The sequence below is a fragment of the Chlamydotis macqueenii genome, chromosome 8 (assembly GCF_036417535.1).
Source record: "Chlamydotis macqueenii isolate bChlMac1 chromosome 8, bChlMac1.mat, whole genome shotgun sequence".
NCBI classification, from domain to species: domain Eukaryota; kingdom Metazoa; phylum Chordata; class Aves; order Otidiformes; family Otididae; genus Chlamydotis; species Chlamydotis macqueenii.
Window position 1 is genome coordinate 27999658 of NC_141563.1, and position 18316 is coordinate 28017973.

Genomic DNA, 18316 nt, shown 5'->3' on the forward strand with positions numbered 1-18316 from the left:
CCAACTGACTGCTCCCCTCGGACAGGCCGGGCTTGGATGTGGCGAGGTTGGGCCAGGGCGAGGGTGCTGGCACCTCCTGAAATGTGAGGCAGAGGAATAAGAGCTGTTCAAAGAATGGGCCGGTGGTAGGGCTGGTGCTACAGTGGGACGTGCACCACGTTGATGAACGGCTGCCCTTCGCTCGGATCAGACCGCAGCGTGCCCGCCAGGCGAGTGGTGCTGAGGAGGGGCCCTGCCTGCGAAGGCAGCGCCGGCCTGGAGGTGACCCAGGAGCAAGGCCCCTGCAGGCCCTTCTGAGACCCTCCCGCCTTTCGGGCAGGCCCTTGCCCCGTACCCCTCGCGAAGCCCTGGCGGCGCCCGTCCCCCTTTCTCCGTGCGGCCCCGGCCCTCCCGCGGCCCCGGGTCCCGCCCAGCTGGCGTTCGGAGGCGGGCTGGGGGCGGACTACACTTCCCATGATGCCGCGCGGCAGGGGCTTCCCCGCCCACTCCCTCCCTCCTGGAGTTCCGTGTCCCGGCGCGCCCCCGCCCCGCTTCGCCCAGCACTACAGTTCCCAGCGGGGGCTGCGCGGCACCGCGGCTGCCCTCTTCCTCCCGGGACTACATTTCCCAGCAAGCCCCGCGCGGCGGCTCCCCAGTGTCCGGCGGTGGGCAGGCGCGCGGCATGCCGGGAGTGGTAGTCTCCCCGCGGCGTGCGCGCGCCGCGAGGCGGGCCGGGGCGTGTCCTCGGGGGTATATAGGCAGCCGAAGGGGTAGGGGTCTGCACTCTGCCGCCGCCGCCCCTGTCTCCAGCAGCTTCTATGCAATCCTCGGCCGTCGCCGCTCCCCCCTGCGTTGAGCCCGCGCTGGCCTCCCCGACTAGGTAAGGGCCGCGCGGGCTGGCCCCGGTCACCGTGTGTGCGTGTCGGAGCGGGGGGGCGGCAGGAGAGAGGGGGGCGCTTTCGCTCCGTGGGGTGACCGGAGGTGGGGGGGGGGGTAGGGGGCGGCGGGCAGGATTTCCTTTGGGGGGTGAGGCAGGGCTGGGGGTACTGGTCATATTCGCGCCTGCCCCCCGTTTCCCCCCCCGCACCCCCCCACGCGGCGGTGGTACGTGCCGCCTCGCTCCCCCAGCGCCAGCTGGGCCCGCTCGGCTCGCGCGGAGCCGCCACGTGACCCCTGCGCGGCTGCTGCCATCTTTGTTGGGGGCAGCCGACGCCGCGGAGCCTGCCCGTGGGGCGGGTTGGGGGGGCGGGGGGGGAGCAGCGGGGGTGAGGGGGGGGGAAAGTGGGGTGGTCCTGCGGTGTCACGTGACTCCGGGCCGCCAGCCCGTGAGGAGCCGCCGTCGGGGTTTGGCGCCAATGGCGGGGGGCGGGGCCGGGGGGAAGGCGGGAAAGGCGCCCATTGTCTGCGCGGGGCCGGGGCCGCTGCCCGCCTGGCCCGGCCTTTGTTCCGCCCGGGCGGCTCCGCGACGCCGGCCCCGCAGCGCTGCCCGGGGGAGGCGGCCCGGCGGGTGGTCGCAGCCAGCCCCCGCGGGCGGGCGCCTTGGGCGCATCCCCGCTCTTCTGACTGGAAACGCGGCGCAGAGCGCCCGGTTTTGCGGCTTGTTCCGCGCCGCAGGTTTGCGGGGGGGTAGCCGTGAGGTGCGGGGTGTCTGTGGGCCGGTGGCTGCGAGCCGGCTGGGGTGGGCGGTCCTGGTTTCCAGACGGTGCACCTATGGGCCAGGCTTAGTCTGATACAAACTGAATGAGAAGGCATCTGCTTTCCGAACAGTCTTTCATTCAAACAGTAAACAAAACTGAAACTAATAGGTTTCTCCAAAACACAGCCGGCAGAGTCAACCGGTGTGTGAGCTGGCTCGATGCGGCCGAGCACCCGAAAGCCAGCAGCGGTCCTGGCTCTGGCTTCACGCCCCCGAGAGCTCGGTTCCCGTCATGAAATGGGCGGCCTGTTATAAATGCTTGTTCCACGTTCTGTTTGCAGGATGGAAGAGGAATTGGCAGCTCCTTCCACATCCACAGACAAGACAGACAGGTGAGACAGGAGTCAGAGTTGTCCGTTACTGAAGAACACAAAATGCAGGGCTCTCGAGTGAAACAAACAGCTCGCCCTTCAGATAGGCTGTGAGGCTTGGAACTTACCAGGTGCAGATGTTGTAGAAGCTGAGAACTTGTGATCTGCACAAGTCCAGTGCAACCAAACGCTTTCAGGGACTATTGAATGCGCAAATACCAGCTGTTGTTTAGGAAGTTCTTGATCTGCAAGTTTGTGAGTGCTGGGGAAGCACTGAGGAGGTACAGGTGTGTGACTGTGTAGTAATACCCCTCTGTGGGCAGCTCCTCTTGTCCCAGTCCAAGATACTGGTCCGGGATGGGCCTTCTGGAAGCGGAGCTGTGTGAGGCATATTGAATTGAGAGTGCCACTTGCATCTGTCATTCTTCTCAGATGCATCATGCTATGCTATGAGACGTCACAACTTGGATTTCTTCTTGTTTTAGCTAATGGAAGAGTCTGGTGAAACACTGTACCCTACGTGGTGTTGTATTGGTGTGCAACTCTTGAAGTATATTCTTTAGCATCTCTTGTCATGTTTGATTCTGATACCCACTTCTTGCAGCAGTTGCTTAAAATTGACCTGTCTGTCCTTAGTCATCAAAACTAAAAATTGGTCCAGATGGGAACAAGCAAAACTTCCCCCTACCCTGGTAGTTCCAACCAGCTGATGTACGCAACTCACTCTTACATAAAGCTAGCTAGGTTTTGAAAGCTGGATGGGAAGTTTTCTGATTAATATGGAAACTAACAGAGTCTGGTATTTGATTATTTTTATTTTTCTCCCCAGTATGGATGTGGACGGGGAATCAAAGAAGCTACTGGGTTTAGGACAGAAACACTTGGTAATGGGAAATATTCCGGCTGCTGTTAATGCTTTCCAGGAAGCTGCGAGCTTACTGTGAGTAGCAGAATGTTTTGTGTATTCTTGTAGGGCTTGGTTTTCAGCTTGACTACACTGATGTGGCTCATAGAAGAAAGACTGGGGTTTTCTGCCTTGTGTGTGCTGCTGTAGGTACAGTAGCACTGAGGAGAGTATGAACTACTTAAAATTAACTCAGATGTTGGACAATAGTGCAGTTGGTGTGTGATTTAGACGGCTTATTTAGTACTAATTACCAGTGCAGCTCCTTAAGGAGAAGGGATGTAATATTTTATTTTGCAGTGTGTGGTTCTAACGTAGTCAGTTAATATGAAGATAACAGGGCAGTGTCACTTGCTCCTTATTTTGTTGCTAGGCTTGATTAGTCTCTGGGGGTGATACTTCTTCGGGTTTTAGATTAATTTGCTTTGCTGAATGCTTATGAGAGCCGCTTATAGCTAAGTGAGAGGGACATTCATTATTTGTTTGTAACGATGGGAGAAGAGTGAAGAAACTGACTCTTCTGTCCAGGAATTTTTAGCTTTCAAGTTCACCTATCAAAATCTAAAGTAGGCACAGACAAATAATTCTTCGTTACTTTTGTAGGGGTAAAAAATATGGTGAGACAGCGGATGAGTGTGCAGAAGCTTTTTTTTACTATGGAAAATCTCTCCTGGAGTTGGCAAGGTACGCTAACAGTTTCTCCTCTGGTTAAGAGTCTGCCTGTGGTAACAGGATTTTTGCCTTCATGTGGACAGGGTTGCCCTGGAAGGGACACTGCATTGCAGCTTGTGCAGTTAAAACAGTGTTATTACAAGAGTTGAGGGAGAATAAACTTTTTTGTTCCCTTTAGAATGGAAAATGGTGTATTGGGAAACGCCTTAGAAGGGGTGCAGGTGGAAGAGGAAGGAGAAAAAGCTGAAGATGCTTCTGCATTACCAACAGCTGATGGTATGTAAAGCTGTCTGCCGTGTCCTGGAGGCAGCAAGCTGCGTTTTCTTGTCTAAATGATCCAGGTTCAGTCCATTGGTAACCTACGTAGCCTGAGTCGTTCTGTTGAAACTCTTAGCAGCCTGAATGGACTTTTTTTTTTAGTTCTTTTTAATCTTGCTTAAAGATTAGATAAAACCTCCAAAACTTCTGCAAGGAACTGGTCACTGAAAGCATGTGTAAAGGGTCACCAGGTGTCTGTGTCCTGGAACACTGAGGTGAAACTTGCTTTCTTAAGCTTCACAGTCAACTTGAACTGCTTTGTAACCTTGTAGCAGTACAGTGTGTGTAGCAGAACAGGTCAGCATCTCTAAAAACTCCAAGAACAGTAACTATTTTATATTACCTGCAGCTGGAGATAATACAGGAATTCCTGTCAATCCAGACTATTAAAACACTGGCACCTCTTGCTTAGCTGTGACTAAAAACGCTAGCGCGCACAACTGCACACTGCTTGAGCGGCCGCTTGCAATAATGCAGCCTGGGGAAGGGGAAGGGATTTGCCTAGCTCAAGTTACGATGTTGGTTGCATCCTAGTTCCTTGTCCTTTGGAAATGGAGCTTTTAAGAATGTCATCCAACTTGATGACAAACCAACACACTGGAGGGTCTGAGGGTGGTGTTGTCAGTGCCCATTAATGTCTTTATCACTAAACTCGAAGAAATGTTTATGCTTCCTCAATCATGTAGAAGAAGCGAGGGAGGAGTTGAGAGAACAGGTATATAACGCCATGGGGGAAAAAGAAGAGGCCAAGAAGTCTACAGAAGAGTCTCCGGTACTAACTGAGAAGGAAATCAAAGAGGATGTTGAAATGGAAGAGATCACAGAAGAAAAACCAACAGAAGAAGCAATTCCTGACAAGGAGGTAAAGCTTGAAGAGACTAAAGAGAAGACAGAGGCTGCAGTGGAAAAATTAACCTCAGAAGAGCAGAAGCAGCAGGTAGCTGTGAAAAAGGAGCCTACGAAAGAGGAGGCAGCTGTGGAAGAGAAGATAGCGGGAAAAGAGCAGAAGATGGTGCCTGAAGACAAGGTAGTGGAGGCAACTGAGGAGGAGGAAGGAAGGACAGAAGTGTCAGACAAGGAGGCGAAGGCAGCTGTGGAAGAGGCTGAAGCTGGAGAAGCAGCTGTGGAAGAGAAGGGAGAGGTGGGAGAGCAGACAGCAGAAGCAACAGAAAAAGAGCCAGCCGTGGAAAAGGGAGAGGCTGTAGAAGGGCAGGCAGAGGCAGCTGTGGAAGAGAAGGCTGCGGCACAAGAAGTGGCGGCAGAAGTGCAGGCATCAGTTGCTGTGGAGCAGAAAGAAGCTGCGGAAGGGGAGGCAGAGGCAGCTGAACAGAAGAAAGTAGAGGAGAAACAAGAGCTGGCAGAGACAGCTACAGAAGAGAAACCAAATGAATCTAAAGAGACAGAGTCCTCAAAGGAACCTGTGCCTACAGAGGGCAAAGAGCCACCTAATGACATGGAAGAAAAGGCTGAAGTAGCTGCTAAGGTAGAGAAAGAGGAAAATAAAGATGACCTGATGGAAGAGGGTGAAGGTGCTAAGGTAGAAAAAGAAGAGAAAGATGACCTGATGGAGGAGGGAGAAGGTAACAGTGAGAGGAGAAAAGTACTTGTGGGTGGATGACTTGATGGATTTGGCTAACCGTGGGTAAAAAGTGTTCCATTCAGGATTTTCTGTTTGCCTTAGAATAAGGAAAAGGCACAGTGAAGGGGCTCTTGAGGGATTTTTACATCCAAGTAAAGTTTTAAGGAGCAGTGAATAGTCTCAGTTTCTCTAGACTAACGCTTAACTAACTGCAAAGCAAGTCTTACTTGAAAGCAAACTTACAGCCCTGTGAAATGTGTGAGTAACGGCCAGGCTGGTGGAGAATACTGAATGGATGTTCACTTGCATGTGTCTGGGTTGATTGCACTAACCCTCACATAACTTGAAGCACAAGTGGCCTCTGGTTATAACCATGTTTTATGTTAAAACAGTGGAGCAGGAAAATAAGAGCAACTGAATACATAACAAAACAGTAAATTTGCTTTTTGTGGGGGGAAGGAACTCATTGAGTCTTTCTGGTCGTAATTTCAAGTGACAGTCTAAACTTAATTTGCCCTGGAACCTAAAGGCTTATTGCTGCTATCTAGTGCTGTCTTCCAGCTATCTAGCTCTTTCTGCTGTTCTGCTTCCCTGCTTCATTTTAGCTGTTTTCAGGATTATGTTAAAGTAACCTGGTAAAACTTGTACACTTTGAAGCATTACTTGCATGGTCTTAGTAGGCCAGTGCTTTTTATTGCACCTGTTAATTGATGAGCTGATAATTGAAACTTTGCTTGTCAGTAACTCGGCTTCACAGGAGGAGCCTTATTTTAGGAGTGGCAAATACTCAGACTAAATAGTTGTGGACACTAAAAGCATTTGTACTGCTGAGCACAGGGGTGGAGCAGCTGCCCAACAAGGTGTCTGTATGGACAGAGTATGACTGAACATAAACTGAGAATAGTTACCCACTCCTCATCCTGTGGAAGACTGCTTATGTATGCATACTATGGTGGTTTTTTTGGTTGTTTGGGTTTTTTTTTGTTTTTTTTTTTTTCCTCCTAAAATCTGTTAGTGTGAGGACCCTCTTGAACATCCTGGTCTGGTGCTGTCATTCCAGAGTGCTCCTGCTGCTTAAACTTTAACCTCCTAACATCTCTTCTGTTTTACCTTTGCTTAAGCTGTCCTCACACGTACAGGTTTGGCCCTTTCGGGGTAGGTGTGTGCTTTTTGGGGGTTAGACTAACGAGCTCAGACTTCTCTAGTCTCCACCCCATCGAGCTCCCGTTACTCTGGAGTTAGTCAGTGGTCATGGTGTAGGAATTAAGTGTGTGACTTTAGTGTGCAAGTCAACCATTGCTCTAAAGTTATTAGCCATATTCCTGCACTGCACTTCTTCCCCAGATGTTTTCTACTGGTGGAATAGATCATGCAGCGCTCCTACACAGTGTCAGAAGTCAAATCAGTGCTACACAACAGCAGGTTCATTAATAACGTTGCCACTTAATGTCTGACATGAGGAACATAAATTCAGAAACAGTCTTATTTGTACCCAGCTTGGCAGCTATCTTGCTGAAAACGCTTGTTGTCTGTAGTGTGAAGTCCAGCAACTGACCAGTACCTCCAGGGCTGCTCAGGGTCCCGTGGCTTCAGTGGGAGTTCACAGTACGTTTGTGAGAACTGAATTCTAGGTAAGTTTCTGCTCTAGGTAGTATGAAGTTAAACTTAAAAGGAGGACTAAGGTAGCCTGGAACTACCTTAGTCTGCCAGTGCCTAATGCTTTCAGCAAGATGGCTGCTACTGATGAGAATTTAATGATCTGTGCTCTCCTTGCATCACACATCTAACCTGTCACTGGAAGGGTAAGGGCTGGGTCTAGTATCTTCTACTGACTCCATGTGAAGCAAGTGTGGTCACAAGTGTTCTCATTCATCTACTTGCCTTGTAGAAACAGAAGAATCTGAAGAGGAAGATAAAGAAAATGATAAAGCTGAAGATGATAAGGAGAATGAATTGGCAGTGGAAGACAAGGTGAGATTGCTGAGTTCCATCAGTGCTCTTGGAAGACTGCAGCATCTGTCTCAATGTCGTGTTAATGTCTTTATGAAAGCTCACTTGTGTTTCATTTAGTCCAGTGTGGGAAATTGCTTTTCAAAACCAATATTGCCTGAGGAATGGGCAGCGTTATGTGTATTCCACGTTGTTGGATCTTGCTCAGCTCTGTGAACTTGGGCTTGTTGAGTTACGCTGAAACAAATGCAGGCTGCTGGTGAGTAACGCAGCCTGGTAAATGCAGGGGCAGGCCCAGAGAGTTGCTTTAACTTGCCACAGGAGTTAGTTACTTGTAACAGCTTATGCTCTGCTTGTTTTGTTGCTGTCTCACTCAGTACATTGAACGTGCCCAGTCCAGTAAGCCATGATTAGGATGGGAATTTAGTGGGAAGTGAGGCAGATGTAGCAGTCCATACAGCTGGAAAACATCTGGAGCCTGTTAATGTGGTACTAAACATGCTATCGTCTGGAGCAGAGTATCTGCCTTAGGCTGTTCTGATGGAGTTCAAAAAGCTCCCTTTAAAAATGTGAAACATAAGTTCCTTTATTTAGTTTTTGGTTCATCTTAATAGCACCTTAAACAAAACCTTATTCTTAGGATAATATTGGTCCTTGGTGCCCTGTTCCTAGAAAACATTAAGGCCATGCCAGTTAACAACATAAGCTTATGTTCCGTTTCTGCACCTTCACTGCAGGCAGAGTCTCAGTTGATGCAATAACCTTCTCCGTGTTTGGTTTTTTCCCCCTTCTAGTGGTACACTGTTTACCTCTTAAAGAAATTTATTCCTTGACAACACTTAGAAACTCAGTGTTGTTCCTTGTGATATGTAACCAAGTCACTTAATCTTTAATGCGTTTCTAGTCTTTACAGGAAAGTGAGGAGGATGAAATTGGAAATCTTGAGCTAGCCTGGGACATGCTGGAGTTAGCAAAAGTCATCTACAAGAGGTAAAGGCTGAAGCTCATTGGAAACTGGGAGTGGTGTAAGCAGTTGGTGAATGTGGCATTTTCTGATCGGGATTTTGAAAACTGCCTTTTTCTTGATTTAGACAAGAAACAAAAGAAGCTCAACTCCATGCGGCTCAAGCTCATCTAAAGCTAGGAGAAGTTAGCATTGAATCTGGTAAGTAAGGGTCCTTCTCGTGTGCAAAGGCTTCATTCCACTTTCTGCCAAGGTGAAATGAGTGGAGGTGAGCTAAGGCTGTTAAGATGTGTCGTAGTTCAGCCCCGATCGGACCAGACTACGCAGTCTCTCTCTCGCTCCCCCCACCCTCTGAGAGAATAGGAGGAGATGATATAAGAAAAACGGCTCAAGGTTTGAGATAAGGACGGGGAGAAATCCTCAAAGTTACCGTCACGGGCAAAACAGACTCGACTTGGGGAAAACTATTCATTTATTTCTAAAATTAGCAGGAGAATGAGACAGGGAACAAGATAACCTCCCCCCACCCCTCCCTCTTCCCGGGCTTAACATTATCTCTATTACCTCCCCCTCCCGAGCAGCATGGGGGGGGGAAAGGGAATGGGGGTCGCGGTCAGTTCATCACGCGTTCTTTTACGCCGCTGTATCATTGTCGGGGGAAGAACTCCTCGCATTCCTCCCCTGCTCCATCGTGGGGTCCCTCCCACGGGCCACAGTCCTTTGTGAAACTGCTCCGGCGTGGGTCATCTCTTCCACGGGGTGCAGTCCCTCTAGAACAGCTGTCCCAGCGGGCCCTCCACGGGCCACAGCCTCCTTCAGGCCTCCACCTGCTCCGGTGTGGGGCCCTCCACGGGCTGCAGGTGGATCTCTGCCCCTCCGTGGACCTCCATGGGCTGCAGGGGGACAACCCGCTCCACCATGGTCTTCACCACGAGTTGCAGAAGAATCTTGGCCAGGAGCCGTATTACTCCTCCCCCTCTTTCTTCACTGACCTTGGCGTCTGCAGCCATTCCTTACAACAGGCTGGCAGACACCTCTCAGGATCCTTTTTACATCTTGTTCACTTCTCATCTCCTCTCCACTTCTTGCAGCCGGGCCGGGCCGAGTTGGGCCCAGTCGGCTGCCCAGCGGGAGGCCAGAGGGTGAGGCCTGCAAGGCCCACGAGGCCTGCGCCTCCCCCTCTCTGCCCCCCGCTCAGCTGCTTCACATCTCCTCTCCTTTTTTTTTTTCTGTTTTCCCCTACTTAAATACGTTATCGCAGAGGCGTTATCACGGGACATTCTGCTACCAATTGGCTCGGCCTTTGCCAGCAGCAGGTCCGCCCTATGACCAGCCGAGTCCACCAAACAAAGGGGAGCGACTTCTAGCAGTTTCCTACAGAAGCTGCCACCTTAGGCCCCCGCTCACTAACAAAACCAGAACAGATGAAAACAAAATGGACATTGTTTAATTCCAAAGCTGTGTGAGAAGCTTTGGAATTGATAGATGAAGAAGTTGGTGCCTTAAACAGGATACTCCATGCTTTTCCAGAACAGTGGAAGAAAGCTTTGAGTAAGAAGTGATGTGTTGCCAGATCAAAACCAGCCTTGTGCTCTGCTTTATAGACGAGATTTGGTTAGCTCAGAAAGTGAGAGAGACTCTTCCTTGTTGAACTACTGAGTTGCTGAGCCCAATGCTAGGTGTCAGTACTGTGCTGCTTCTGGAACATAAAAGACTGCAAGTAAAATGATTGACTCTCTTAGACTTTCCAAAATACCAGGATATGGTCAGAAAATACTCTGATACTCTTGCTAAATCCAAGTAGGGTGTAATCTTTCTCTGTGGCAAGCATCGGAAATAATCTGACAGGTTTCTGGAGAAGAGTTACAGAATGAGGGTTGTGTTTTATGTCACTGGAATGCATTCAAGGGAGAGCTTGACCGGAAGGTGACAGGAGACTGCCCTTGGCTCTAGATTCGAGTTGCTGATTTGACCATTTAATTCATGGTGGCAGGTAGAATCACAGACTTCATGCCTGGTTTTGACTTGGCCGTTTAGTTTACGGAGTTTTTCTGAATGGGCAAAGCACTCTTGAGAGACCATGGGGAACTGGACTCTAAACAAACTTTTTCTGAGGAGGGGACAGTGCTGGACTGTGAGTGTTGTCACTTGATCACCTGAAAGCACCCAGTCCCTGAGCTCAGCTGCTGCATTCCGTGCTGGTTCTGTTTTCAGGCTATGTACAATGTAATGAAATACAGAGTAACCCCTGAATGAGGGGTTTAGATCTTGCTTGTTTGGATCAATGAGTGTGGTTTGTAAAGACCTTACAACTTTCTCCTGTAGAAAACTACACGCAGGCTATAGAAGAGTTCCAGGCCTGCCTGGCCCTGCAGCAGAAGTACCTGGAGGCTCACGACCGCCTGCTCGCCGAGAGCCACTACCAGCTGGCGCTGGCCTACCACTACAACAGCCAGTTCGATGAGGCTGTCGTGCAGTTTGGGAAATCTGTAGAAGTCATCGACAAGAGAATGGGTGAGCGGATCTCTGAAACTGCCTAGCGAATGGGAGAGCTTTCACGCGTCAAAGCAGATTTTTTTAACTGCCCTAAAAGTAGTTGGGTATCCTCATTACCTTGCTGTGCAAATGTTTACTGGTCTGAAACCAGTAACGGGCTATACTGATACCAGAATTGTTGAAACCGTGTGTGTTAGCAGACACTTGCCTCTGGGTATCGATAACTAGACAGCTACGTTGTCTTAAGGATTTTTGCCATGGTAACTGTTTCATCCTAGCAATGCTCACTGAGCGAATACAGAAGGCGGAAAGCGGGTCCCCTGAAGACGAGAAGGAGATTGAGGAGCTGAAGGGACTGCTTCCTGAAATTAAAGAAAAGATAGAAGATTCAAAGGAGTCTCAGAAGAGTGCAAGAGTAGCTGAGCTGGCACTGAAAGCAACTCTGGTGCGTGTGTCCTGTGGCTTCCTTCTAACCAAACGTTTTTCCAGTGAGATTTTAAGTAAACTGGTAATGGGAGGAGCTCAGACTTGGCTGTACGGACTAGGGGCTTGTGGTTGCTCACAAATGTTGTGGGCTGTGATTGTGAGGAGGAAGCTGAGGCAGATGACATCTAAAGAGAGAATGGTCAGTAAATACACCAACATTAATCGTTCCAGACTAAACGGGAATTTGGTAGGCTTCTGTAGCAATCAAATGTGTTGGGGCTGGAAGTGATGGGTCAGCCAATCGTGGGAATGGGCTGAGTGTTGTATTGCTACACGAGCTCTTCATCTGTCCTGTGTATTGGTGTAGGAGCAGAACACAAGGTTGAGACATGGAGGAGCTGGGTTTTCTGCCCCTTTCTAAACCAGCCTGTGTGGGTTTGTATGAAAGGATGGACACAACTTGTTCCACTGTTTTTCTTCTGCTTTTTCTTAAGGTTGGAACTACATCTGGCTTTGCACAAAGTGAAGACAGCGGTTCTGTTTCCGCAGTAAGTTAACTGAAGATGGATGTTGATAATTCCTGTCTGCTCTAAGGATGACTGTTCGCTGTTACTCACGTGCCAATGTCTTGTGACAGATTCCAGTAAGAAAAGCAGCTGATGGTGCCTCTCAGTGTGTTACAGACATCTCTCACCTGGTCAGGAAAAAGGTGAGTCCAGAAATGTGTAGCTGGACAAACAGTTTGTTAAAGTACCACTGGCTTGCTGTCTATAACCGGATTTCTCAGCTTAAAGCTTTTTTCTTAACTTAGTTCTTTAATGGAAAAAACACTCTACAAGTAAATCCAGAAATAGTGCATGAAACTCCTTTCCACCGGGAGCCGATCAGTCTGGGAACCATCCAGCCTCCAGGAGACAGTTCCTGATGGTTCAGCACCCCGCCTCGCCCACACCGGTTTAACTTCCGAGCTGAGCTGTGTGGCTTCTGCAGGCGTTGTCCAAACGAGTGCCCTCCTCTGCCGAGGGCCTGTGAGGAAGAGCAGGGTGGCCTCTGGCCCTCAAGAAAAGGGCCAGCAACCAAGGCTGAGTTGGGTTCCCTTCTTTCAAGTGGAAATGGAGAACTGGGCTAAGGATGATCCAGCACTACAGATACTGGCAGCTATGTAATGTTCTACTGCAAATCCTGGGTGGCTGGGACCTCTGTACCAAAGCTTCAGAGCTTAACGCTTTACTTGAGTATCTGTCTCGCACCTGGCAGGTAGAGTTTGAATAGATAATGTGCAGTGACATCTAGATGCTGACTTTCTAAAAGAATATCTAATTTGTACATAATGGAGACTAAACAATTTTGTCTTCAGAGGAAACCAGAGGAAGAGACTCAACAGGGAGACAACGAAGCTAAGAAATCTAAACCAGAACCGGCTGTCAATGGTGGTGCTGGTGATGCTGTGCCCAGTGGAAATGAGGTTGCAGAAAAAATGGAAGAGGAGGTGGGCAGCTGAGTCAGGAGTCTGTGCCATGCTTTTTTTTTCCTTTTTTTTTTTTTTTTTTTTTCCCTCCTTCTTTCTTTCTCCTCTCTTCAGGCATGGTTTTGTGCCTGGCAGAGGTACTGGTTTTATTGCCTGGTGGTTTTCTTAAAGCTTCCCAGATGAGTTGGGGAATATTCCCCAGCTGCCAGGATGTTGTACCATGGTGTCTGACACCGTGGGCTGGAAAGCCATCAGCTGTGGAGACTCCCAGCCTGTGGGGTGGGATAGAAATGTGTTCTGGATGTTCGAGTTGAGCTGAATTACAGCTCAGGGCCCTTCCCCCAAAAGTATTTTTTTAAATACTCCTGGCTCTTAATCCTTGTCACCTGGGCTACAGGTGTTAACATCCAGCTGGTGCTGGGCTCTGGAGACCAGCGCAGCTTGTGTAGTCAGTTAAGTCTTCAAATACAAAAACCTTGAACTGCTGCCTGACTGGGTGCTGGAGGGCAGTGTAACAAAAGCTTTTCTTTCCTTTTAGACAGAGAAAAGGCCACAAGCAGAATCAGGGGCTGCAGTTGAAAGCACAGTATGATAATTCTTTAACCTTGGACACTCCTCTCCTTACAAGGAAAATGGTTTTGTATATAGTGTATTTTTTCACTTTTTGGCAACTTTTGTATGACTTCAATAAAGATTGTAAGCAAATGTTCCTTGTCTTGATCTCTTGCTGTTACAAGTTCTGGCCTCTGCTCCTCGCTGCCCCTGGGGTGCAGGTCCCAGCCCTGGCTGCCATCAGACACTGTCAAGGGGTGACGGGGCCTCTTCTCCCCCTCCTCTGTGCCCTGTCTGTGTGGGGGGAGCGTAGGGAGGGGGTGTAGGACCCGGAACTGATGGAGCCTTGCAGAGGGACATGGCTGGTCCCTGAGCCAGCCTCTGTCCCTGTCTGCCCAGGCTGTGCTAGGAGGCTGCTCTGGGATAGGCGTAGATGTGTTTATGTTACAAACAAAACCCCAGAAGGCCAAGAAGCAGAGAGCAACGGGCTGAAGCTGTTTATGAAAACACCCAGCATTGCCTCCAGCACAGCAGAGGACATCTCCCTGGGTTTTGCTGCTTCCTGAGGCTGAGCCATGGGTCCTTCTTGTGAGGCTTCTCCTAGAAAGGGCTTGTTGGGGGAAGACAGGGAAAGGGAAGAAAGGTGGTTGGACCCTCTGCTGTGCCCCAAACCGTCCTGGTGAACTTGTGCTGAAACCATCTCTGTGTGGGTGCCATCCTGGGGTGAGGAGCAGCCAGACATGGAAGCTGGGCCCTGGGGCTCATGGGCTGCTGGCTTTGAGCCCTGCCTTGCTGCTGCCGAAATGCCCAGAGCCTCTCTGGTCCCTGCGGGGACCCTGTATGCTTCCCCCCTGCCCCAGTGCTGTGGGGCCCCAGTGCTAATTGGACAGCTGATCCCAAGCCCCAATCCTTGCAGCTCTAACACCTAAATTTTGCCATCCCTTCACCACACTTTTACAGTTAATAAACCTCCATTTCCTGCCCCAGCCTGGTCAGGGGATGCCAGGGAGGCTGGGGCAGTGCTGCAGGGACACGGCCCATTCCCCGCTCACCTTTGGGGAGCCCTGTGCTGCAACGGAGGCTCCTGAGCAGGAGGAGGATCCTCCAGGGCCAAGAAGGGGGCGAGGGGGAGCCCGGGGGTGACACGGGAGTGGCTGGGGGCTGTGGGGTTGCCTGTCTCCAGAGCTGGCCCGGGAGGCTCCTGAGACAGGAGAAAAGTGTTAACAGGAGGAGGGTCCTGGCACCGTCCTGTGACAGGCACTGGCAGGAGCTGCCCAGCCACCCTGTGCCACACACGGCTTTGGGTGCACAGAGCAAATCACGCCCCTGGTTCAGCAGGGGGAATCCTGCTGCCCTGGTGGCCTTGGCTCCGTGGGACACTCATGTCCCCAGCTGTGGTGGAGGCAGCAGTTCCCAAATCAGCTCCCCAAGTCCCTACCTCCACACTCATTGTCCCACGAGGGCTGGCAGCCCAACCCCATCTCCCCTCACCCCTGGAGACCTGGAAGCAGCACTGGGACACGGCTCTTACCGTGAAAAGCTCTGGTGCAGTCAGGGCTGGTGGGAGCAGGGGGGCCACGGGAGGTGGGAGGATGGTGGGGGGCAGCTGTGGCCCCATCTGTTCTGTGTGGCACCGCAGCATCCCCACCTCTGCCTGGAGCTGGGCCAGCTCCTCCGCGTGCCACTGGGCCACCTGTGAGCCTGTGGGACAGTAGCTCGTCACTGCGGGGTTCAGCCGTTCCCAGATGGAGCCACCTCCTTGCTCATCTTTGCACGAGCCGTTGGCAGCCCAGGGGCTCTGAAGCTGCCAAGCCCAGAGGCAGCTGGGGGCTGTGGCGGGTGCAGGTTGGGGCTGTCCCCTTCCCCGGGGCCCATCACCTACCAGCATTGGCTCTCCTCTCCCTCCTGACCTTCAGTGCCAGCAGCTCATCTTCCAGCCGCCGGTTCTCCAGCTCTACGGCCACCAGTGCCGCATCCAGCCCCTGTGCTCCAGTGCCAGGGGGTTCTGCTGGCACAGCCAGGGCTGCCTCAGCTGTTGGCCATGGGGATGGGGGTTTGGGCTGGCGTGGGGGCTTACCTGGCCGCCTGCCCCGGCGCAGCTCCACAGCTCCTGTCTCCAGTGCCGTGGCCTCTGTCTGGAGGTGGAGGAGCTGGGCCAGGATGGCTGCATCGTGCCCGCCAGCGCGCAGGTAGGCCAGTCGCAGCGCCCTGCCACAGTCCTGGCGTCAGCCGTCGTTAAGGATGCTGGGCAAGACGCTCAGCTCAGATCCGCCATCGCCTGCAGACCCTCACCTGGCCTCAGCAGCGAGCGGCCCAGCAGCTGGTGGGAGGGTGTCGAGGCAGAGAGCAGCCCTGGGGAGGAAACAGGGAAATGGGGAGGGGGTGAGGGGCTGCAGGTTCCTCCATCGAGAGCAGCCTGCTCCCCTGGAGCAGTGCGGAGCCCTGTCCCCCCGCTGGGGCTCACCCTCCATGCACCAACGGTCCCGTACGATCCCCCAGCATCTCCAGGGCCCGGCCCAGCTCCAGCGCCTCCTGCTCAGGGTGGGGGTCCGCAGCCGCCTGGGCCTGCAGTGCCGCCAGCCGCTGGCACAGCCCTGTGGGACAGTGAGGGGCCGCAGGGGCTGAGCACGGCCTCCATAGCCCTGCTCCCTGGGGGTTACTGCATCCCACAGGCCCCCATCACCCCAAAACCCCTGCCAGCCCCTACCCTCTCTCTGCTGCTCCAGCTGCTGGGTCCTGGCCCGGATTTCGGCCACGTGGCGCTCGTGGGCCTCCAGCAGCTCCTGCGGCCTCTGCCCATGCCCCTGCCGTGGGGCTGGCTGCCGGCTGGGCTCTCCCTGCTGCACGGGGGGGTTGCAATGGGCAGGAGGGGCCGGACCCCAGCAGCCATGAGGCTCAGGGCACAGGGAGCCGTCGAGGTGCCAATGCCCACCCCAGGGGCGCGGGGTTTGCCGTACCTCTGCCGTCAGCCTCCTGGAAGCGGGGTCGGCTGGGTGGAGCAGGGCCCTCTCACGGCGGGTGAGCACGTCCCCCAGGGGGGGTCCCCGTGTTCGCCCGAGCCCCCTCTGTCCCCTCATGGCCGGCGGGAGCCCAGGAAGGATGAGGAGATGGCCTGGCTCAGCGTGGGCCCTGTGCTGGGACACCTTGATCTCGCAGAAGCAAACAGGAAGAAAAGTGGGGAAAAAGCCCTGCTTCACCATATAAACTTTTCTGGTTTTGGTAAAATGAGCACTGAGGGCTGCGCGTACAGTGCCGGGGGGAGGATGGAGGGTCCCCCCAGTTCAGGCTGGGCCGGATGCAGCCGTGCTGGCTGTGAAGCCCCGTTCCCTCACCCACAGCACGTCCCGGCCCAGCACCCATCCCCGCACCAAACCCACGCTACCAAGGGGTCCTGCGGCCTCCCTGCCGTGCTCGCAGCCCCCTCCACAAGCGGTGGGCCCCCCCCGGGGAGGCCAGAGCCTCTGGCCCTCGGGGTCCCAAGGCAGAGCTTCTCCTCGTGCGCCCGCAGCAGCAGCCGGGAGCTGAACGTCATGTGGCAGCAGGGGCAGGCGAAGGCCCCCGCACCCAGCATAGGGAAGCGTGGAAAGCACAGGGGGGCGGGGGTCACCTGGGGTCCCCCTGCCTGGGGAGAGGGCTGGGACGCACGCACAGACCTGCTCAGCCCTGGCTGCCGTGTTTGAAGCCACTGTTGCTACGCTGGGACGGGCGAGGGAGGGCGGCCGCACCCATGGCCGTTCCCATTGTTTATCATGGGCACTGGAAAGGGGAAAAAATGTCACTTGGCCACCTGAGCGAGCCACAGAAAGCAAGGTGGGGGAGTACACACACGTCATGCTTTGCTCTCTGCCCGGGAGCAGGTTCCTTACTACAGCCAGGAACTGCTCAGCGATCCGGTTCATCCATTCCCCGTGGCTGTCAACATGGATCTGATGATCTGAGGAACCCCTCTCTGCTCCTCTCTGGTGAGACCCCACCTGCAGTACTGCATCCAGCTCTGGAGCCCCCAACATCAGAAGGACATGGACCAGTTGGAGAGGGTCCAGAGGAGGCCAGAAAGATGATCAGAGGGCTGGAGCACCTCTCCTGTGAGGACAGGCTGAGAGAGTTGGGGCTGTTCAGCCTGGGGAAGAGGAGGCTCCGGGGAGACGTTATAGTGACCTTCCAGTACCTAAAGGGGGCTACAGGAAAGCTGGGGAGAAACTCTTCAGCAGGGCCAGTTGTGATGGGACAAGGGGTAATGGTTTTAAAATAGAGGGAGGTAGATTCAGACTGGATATAAGGAAGAAATTATTTACAATGAGGGTGGTGGAACACAGGAGCAGGTCCCTTCCAAGCCAAACCATTCTATGATTCTATGACTTTTTAAAACGTACCCAATTTCTTGACAAAAATGCAAAGACCTTTGCATAATTTTTCACTTAACTTCCTACATCCATTTACATTAAAAAAGAAATTATAAACTTTCCCACAGAAAAGTCATGTTCGATGGGACCAAAGTGGTAGGACCTTCAAAAGGAACTAGATGATCTGTGAAATGTCTTACAGGAGAGAGCGCTTCCCTGAGCATTCCCAGCGACTGGAGCTTGGCTTCTGGATGGCAGCGATGGAGAAACACCCCTGGGCCCTCTCCCCCAGGGGCTTCGCTGCAGCACCAGCGGGAACTGAAGGCATGAGTAGCAGAGTTACCTGGTGTTGCGGAGAGTGTTCCCTTAAGTCCAGGTGCAAAGATTCACAGCTAAATCTTACTTCATTACACATCTGTCCTCCTCTCTGCCTGGCCAGGAGTGGATTAAAAAAAAAAAAACAAAACAAAACAACACAACAAAAAACCAAGTAAGAGCTCAGGTGAAATCTCCCCAGGTCAGCGAGATCAGGATTTCGTACTCTGTGCAATTCCATCCAACCCATTTGCAACCGGTGCACAACCATGCGAAAACTTCCCAATCCAAAAGGTTTGTGTACAAGCTGAACTTAAAACAGACACTGAAATAGCTTAGGCCA

General features: G+C 52.6%; 2 protein-coding genes across 5 annotated transcripts; one reads left to right on the forward strand and one right to left on the reverse strand.

Annotated features, from left to right (window-relative positions):
- Positions 1-712: 712 nt before the first annotated feature.
- Positions 713-13468, forward strand: NASP (nuclear autoantigenic sperm protein). The gene is made up of 15 exons (XM_086753877.1): positions 713-859; positions 1957-2007; positions 2816-2926; positions 3494-3574; positions 3741-3838; positions 4567-5460; positions 7348-7430; positions 8314-8399; positions 8501-8574; positions 10699-10887; positions 11148-11314; positions 11790-11843; positions 11933-12004; positions 12653-12784; positions 13302-13468. The coding sequence occupies exons 1-15, from the start codon at positions 798-800 to the stop codon at positions 13353-13355; spliced, it is 2208 nt and encodes a 735-aa protein (XP_086610003.1). The 5' UTR covers positions 713-797; the 3' UTR covers positions 13356-13468.
- CCDC17 (coiled-coil domain containing 17) lies at positions 12019-16886 on the reverse strand. 4 transcript variants are annotated; one of them, XM_086753876.1, is made up of 10 exons: positions 16698-16886; positions 16273-16458; positions 16023-16155; positions 15780-15909; positions 15608-15667; positions 15393-15523; positions 15198-15320; positions 14847-15016; positions 14368-14516; positions 12019-12321 (listed from the first exon to the last, which is right to left on the reverse strand). In XM_086753876.1, the coding sequence occupies exons 1-10, from the start codon at positions 16884-16886 to the stop codon at positions 12252-12254; spliced, it is 1341 nt and encodes a 446-aa protein (XP_086610002.1). In that variant the 3' UTR covers positions 12019-12251. The 4 variants fall into 4 exon arrangements, 3 of the variants coding, with proteins under 3 accessions (XP_086610002.1, XP_086609999.1, XP_086610000.1); XR_015259251.1 differs by lacking the exon at positions 12019-12321 and adding exons at positions 13736-13809; positions 13845-13925 and having other exon boundaries at positions 15198-15523; XM_086753873.1 differs by having other exon boundaries at positions 15198-15523.
- Positions 16887-18316: the final 1430 nt, after the last annotated feature.